General features: G+C 54.5%; 1 protein-coding gene across 1 annotated transcript in view; it reads right to left on the bottom strand.

Moving 5' to 3' along the window:
• SUSD3 (sushi domain containing 3) overlaps positions 1-5,027 on the bottom strand; it is a 40,776-nt gene extending 35,749 nt beyond the window's left edge. Inside the window, exon 1 of the mRNA XM_054076413.1 lies at positions 4,782-5,027. Within this exon, the coding sequence (XP_053932388.1) occupies positions 4,782-4,866 (85 nt within the window). The 5' untranslated portion in view covers positions 4,867-5,027. The remainder of the gene's footprint in view (positions 1-4,781) is intronic.
• Between the last annotated feature and the right edge of the window lie 973 nt (positions 5,028-6,000).

Consider the following 6,000-nt stretch of genomic DNA (forward strand, 5'->3'; position numbering starts at 1 on the left):
ATAGTGGGAAGAGCCAAACCGGCAGTATCTGAATGCTTGAAAACAGACAACATTTCTGGCCACAATTAATCAAGAAAGTGCTGTTGTAATTTGGGTGGGTTTGTTTCTATGTTTTGAGAGTGACTGATTTTTGAAATATCAATGTTTTGGGTACAAAACATTCAGCTCAATTCCCTAGCTGATATTCAGAAGTCTGGACATAATTTATCTCTACAACCTAAGTAATTTAAGAGCAGCGAGGACAAAGTCTTGGAAAGTACCAAAGGGAAAAATCTCACACCGTGGAGGACTGTGCCAGAAGACCTAATAACTATTTTCCTTCTATTTTGTACCATTCTAGAGTTTTTATGACAAGCACATTCCCTCCAAGCAGTAACAATTCCTGGTGCAAATGCCTAACCACTAAGATCAACATCTTGCAGTACAGCAACTAAAACCAATTAGCTGAAATTCGGCAACTGTCACTTCTTTCATCTTATTTAATAAGAGGTTTCACTTTGGATCTTGTGGGAGAAAAAGAAAGGAGAAATAACCCTGAAGAAATTACAAGCCCACGTGTTCCAACTTGTTCTGCCCCGTGGAAAGGGAAATCTGGGAAATTTTCTTCCCTAGACTGAAAACTGAGCTGGATCGCAGGAACAAGACGAGAAACCTCCTTGCAGACTTTCTGGAGAGTAGCAGTGCTCTTGGTTTTGAAAGACAACTTTGCTTTTGCCTTCCTGGAAGAGCAACTGTAAATTCTCGGTGACATTATTGCACAGTTTCCGCGCTGGCCAGGAAACTCACTTCAGAAAAAAACACTACTCATAACAAAGGAACAGACACCTTGAGTCATGTCAAAGACATATCCAACCTGGTATCCCCTGCTAAGGTTGGAAAAGATCTGTAAGATCATCCAGTTCAATTGTCAGCCCAGCACCACCATGCTGAATAAACTGTGACCCCAAGCACCACATCTACACGCTTCCTGAATCCCTCCAGGGATGGAGACTCCACCACTGCCCTGGGCAGCCTCTGCCAGGGCTTCACCACCCTGTCAGGAAAGAAATTTTTCTCAATATCCAATCTAAACCTCCCGTTGCGCAACTTGAAGCCATGCTTCCATCCTATCACTTGTTACTTGGCAGAAGAGCCCAGCACCCACCTCTCCACAACCTCCTTTCCAGGAGCTGCAGACAGCAGTGAGGTCTCCCCTCAGCTTCCTCTTCTCCAGACTAAACAGCCCCAGGGCCCTCAGCCACTCCTCCTAAGACTTGTTCTCCAGACCCTTCCTCAGCTCTGTTCCCTTCTCTGGATGCTCTCCAGCCCCTCAAGGTTGTTCTTGGAGTGAGGGGCCCTAAAAACTGGATCCAGAATTCCAGATGTGGCCTCACCAGGGCTGAGTACAGTGGTCGATCCCTTCCCTGCTCCTGCTGGCCACACCATGGCTGATCCAAGCCAGGATGCTCTTGGCCTTCTTGCCCACCTGGGCCTCTGCTGGCTCATGTTCAGCCACTGACGATCAGCACCCGCAGGTCCTTTTCCCTGGGGCATTTTTCCAGCCACTCTTCCTGATGCACTGCATGGGGTTGTTGTGACCAAAGTGTAAAACCCGACATTTGGCTTTGTTGAATCTCATACAGTACCTACATCCCAACAACAGTCACCCAGAGTATAAGTATGCAAACAGAGGGTGACACCTCTTCCACCCTCCAGCAAACTGCAGTTTGTGTCTGTCCTAGGCCAGAAATCACGTCTCTTCCATTCAGTGGTGTCTGCTGGATAATTTCTTCCATGACTTCGTCTGGAGGTAGCACTCCCAACATTCTGCTGCATGTTCTGCTTCACCTTAGGCAGCCTCTCCTCCTCCCTGGTTTGGGAAGGCATAGGGATGAAGCAGAACCACAACTACAGATGACAACCCAGCAGCAAGAGACCTAGTAATTTATAACCAGGCAGAACGATGGTTTCTGTCATGTTCTCTATTTCTTTCCTACATTCTATCTGCAACCGCACTGATGTGTTTGTAGCTGTATCTCTATGGTTATACAAGTATGCGCTGACCCATCTGAGAGGGGTACAGGACAGCATTGAGGAATAAGGGAGGAATCATAGCAAATATCAAGGTACCACTCTGGAAAAGCAGAAGGCCAGAGCCCCCAGCTTCAGCAACACACAGACTAAAAATAATGATAAACCTTCATTACTCCTTCCTCTATTTCCTGTTTCAGCCCTCAATACAATCTGAGCAGCTTCAGAGGGAACAGCAACTCGGTGGCGATGCAGCAGCTGGGCTGACAACAGCACCCCTGCTTCATGGCAATTCCTGCAGGGCAGGAAAGCACTCAGGTCACCACGGACACGAGCATTTCAGAATTGCAGAGGCTTTTTTTAGATAATATCACGAGCCTGGGAAGACATGGTCGATGAGTACCTGTCCATAGCAAACAACCCCAGAGAGGCAATAATACTGTTTTGCTGCTGTGACAGCAAAACAAGCACAGCACAGCACGGAACGCATAAAAGCATCTGTAGCATTTAAAAACGTAAGAGGCTGAATTGCAGAAGGCTTCTTCTCAGCTTTGAGACATTCAGATATTGGGGTACTGCTCAGACTGACACTTGCTCTAACAAGCAAGTCAAGGGAGGGGATTCTGCCCCTCTGCTCCGCTCTGGCGGGACCCCACCTGGAGCCCTGTGTCCAGCTCTGGAGTCCTCAGAACAGCGAGGACATGGAGCTGTTGGAGCAAGTCCAGAGGAAGCCACAGAGATGATCTGAGGGCTGGAGCACCTCCCATCCAAGGACAGGCTGAGAGAGTTGGGGTTGTTCAGCCTGGAGAAGAGAAGGCTCTGGGGAGACCTTAGAGCAGCTTCCAGTACTGAAATAGGCTCCAGGAAAGCTGGGGAGGGGCTCTGGATCAGGGAGTGCAGGAACAGGACGAGGGAGAATGGTTTTGAGCTGCAAGAGGAGAGACTGAGCTGAGATCTTAGGAAGAAATGTTTTGCTGTGAGGGTGGGGAGGCCCTGGCCCAGGTTGTCCAGAGCAGTGGTGGCTGCCTCATCCTTGGAGGGGTTCAAGGCCAGGTGGATGGGGTTTGGAGCCCCTGATTCATGGCAGTGGGTTGGAACTGGATGGGCTTTGATGTTCCTTCCATCCCAAACAATTCTATGATTGCTGCACTCTTCCTCTATCCTGCACTCCTGCTGTGCACATGTGCCCTTCTGATATGCAGAACAGATGAGCACAATGCTGACCCTTCCAACAGATAAGTCAGGCTCCTACAGCTCCTTTTCCAAGTGTGCTGCTGAGCCTCCTCGGGCACAGGGTGTTCTCATTCTCTCTTCTCAAGGTGAGACAGTCAGAGGGAGAAACTAGTCCTCAAAATGTAGGCAAGACCAGGAAAAGCAGAGGATGTTTGAATTTCACAGCTGTGTTTAAGGAAGTTGCGAGAGCCTTCAAGCACTACAGGCATCAGGCAGCACCAAGGAACTGAACTCTCTCTTTCACGTGTTCGTCTGGGGTAAACCCAGCCCCAGGCAACAATTTGACACAACAAATAAAAGTAGCCAAATATACAAGACTTTAGATACGAAAAAAACCTCAGCAATTAGCAACATTAGCACTGAAGTAGAGCAGCAGGGTCTACACTTGTGTTTGAGTTGTTAATTCTCCAAGCAGGCTTCCCAGAACTTGTTTTGCATTTTTAAAATTAACTGTTCTGTTATATTCAAGTTAATCGCACAGTTAAGCACATTGAGCGGGTGCAGTTTAAAGCATCGCTGCCCCTTAGCCCAAACACTTTTGCTCATTTCTATCAGCATCACAAAACCAGGTCATCAATAAATCCTGTCTGACCCAGAGCTAACGGAGCGGCAGGGATGTGTGGGGACGGGCTGCGATGGGTGTTATGATCTACACCATCAAGCAATAACGCCACTGAGGGGCCAGGGAGAAAGAAGGAAGAAAAAAGCTTGGATTGGTTTCTCATTCCACTCTTATTCCACCAAAACACAGATATCTTCATTTCCTCCCCAGCCTCCAGAGATGAGAGCTCTTTGAGGACTAGCACCTTCCAACAGGCTGCAGGATGCATGCCGTGTCCCTTCCCTCTTGGAAAACACCCTCAATTCCAGGCTCTCCAGCCCTCGGAGCCCCCACGACCCCTCAACCCAGCCTGCTCCCAGCCCCCAGAAATTCACCCCAAGGCTGTCAGTTTGCGGGAAACAAAGCACAGTGGGGCAATCCCCCCAACACGGGCACCCCGGGTTCCTCCAGGGGAGGCTCTGGGAGGGTTCTGGACCCCCAGCTCGAACACCCAACCCCGCACCTGCCCGACCCCGCACCCCCAGGCTGGCACCAGATGGAGCTTCCCGCTTGGTACTGGGAATGCAGCCATGTCCAGGGGGTCCCGCATCCCTGCCGGGGACACACACCCCTCTCCAAGTGTCCCACGCCCCTCTCCGGGGGTCTCACATCCTGCCCAGGGGTTCCGCATCCCTCCTGGGGGGTCCCACATCCCCGCTGGAGTGGTCCCGCACCCCTGCCAGGGAGCACACACCCCTCTCTGGGTGGTCCCACATCCCTGCCAAGGATCCAGCATCCCTGCCGGCGATCCCGCATCCCTGCCCAGGGGTGCCACATCCCTGCCCAAAGGTCCCGCATCCCTGCCGGGGGCCCTGCATCCCTCTCCAAGGGTCCCACACCCCAGCCGGGGAGCACACACGCCTCTCCAGGGGGTCCAACACCCTGCCCAGGGCTCCCGCATCCCTCCCGAGGATCCGCCCCCCTGTCCGCTCGGTACCTGTGTCCGCTCGGGGGCCGCCGCTGTCCCGGCCGGGTGCGCCGCTGCGCGTCGGCTCCAGCCCCGGCGTCGTGGCCGCCGGCATCGCCCCCCGAGCCCCGCCGGGGCCGCCGGTGCCGCCCGGGGCCGGGGGGGGGACACGTCCCGCCGCCTCGGCCCCCGCAGCCCGCCAGGAGGAGGAGCGGGAGGCGGTGGCTGCTCGGGGAGGGCGGGAGAGCGGGCGCCGCCGGAGCGGCTGCTGCTGCCCTTCCGCTGCTGCCCCCCCGCTGCCTGCCCTGCCTGCCCCCTCTCTGCCCCCCCCACTATCTCCTCTGCCCCCCCCCCCCCCGCCTGCCCCCTCTCTGCCCCCCCGCTATCCCCTCTGCCCCCTCTCTGCCCCACTGCCTCCCCCTCTTTGCCCCCCTCTATCCCCTCTGCCCCCCACCTGCCCCCTCTCTGCCCCCTTCTATTCCCTCTGCCCCCTCTCTGCCCCTTCTCTGCCCCCCTCTATCCCCTCTGCCCCCTCTCTGCCCCCTTCTATTCCCTCTGCCCCCTCTCTGCCCCCCTCTATCCCCTCTATCCCCTCTGCCCCCTCTCTGCCCCCCTCTATCCCCTCTGCCCCCTCTCTGCCCCCTCTCTGCCCCCTCTCTGCCCCCTTCTATCCCCTCTGCCCCCCCGCCTGCCCCCCCCCCCACACCCCCTGTGCCCCCCCCGCCTACCCTCCCTGTGCCCCCATCACTGCCTGCTCTGCCTTTCTGGCAGGAGTGCTGCCACCGCTCCTGGTTCCCCCTTGTGCAGGAGCCACCTCTCCCACCTGGGAGCAGCTCACGGCCTTTAAAGTTGTATTTTTTTCCACTGGCTGTGAAGCTAAACTCAGCAGACAGTGCTGAGCTCCATCACCTCCTACCTCTGGGGGCCGAAAGGCTCACACCGACCCCCACGTGCGATTCACTTGGGAGATAATATTGTGTCTGTCCCATCCTGGTCACATCATAGAATGACAGAATGAGCCAATGGTTTGGGCTGGAAGGGACCTCAAAGCCCATCCAGTTCCACCCCTGCCATGGGCAGAGATGCCATGTCACCCACGGTGACTTATTGTCCCAGCAGCTCCCTCAAACGCATGAACTCGGCTCTCCACGGCATTGAGAGACCAAGGTGCCGACACCAGCAGGAGATTCAGAGAAAGCATTTGAGTGGTTTGCACTGGAGGAAAAGCAAGAGGAGGAACAGCAGGCTC

The sequence above is a fragment of the Cuculus canorus genome, chromosome 11 (genome assembly GCF_017976375.1).
Source record: "Cuculus canorus isolate bCucCan1 chromosome 11, bCucCan1.pri, whole genome shotgun sequence".
In the NCBI taxonomy this organism is placed as follows: Eukaryota; Metazoa; Chordata; class Aves; order Cuculiformes; family Cuculidae; genus Cuculus; species Cuculus canorus.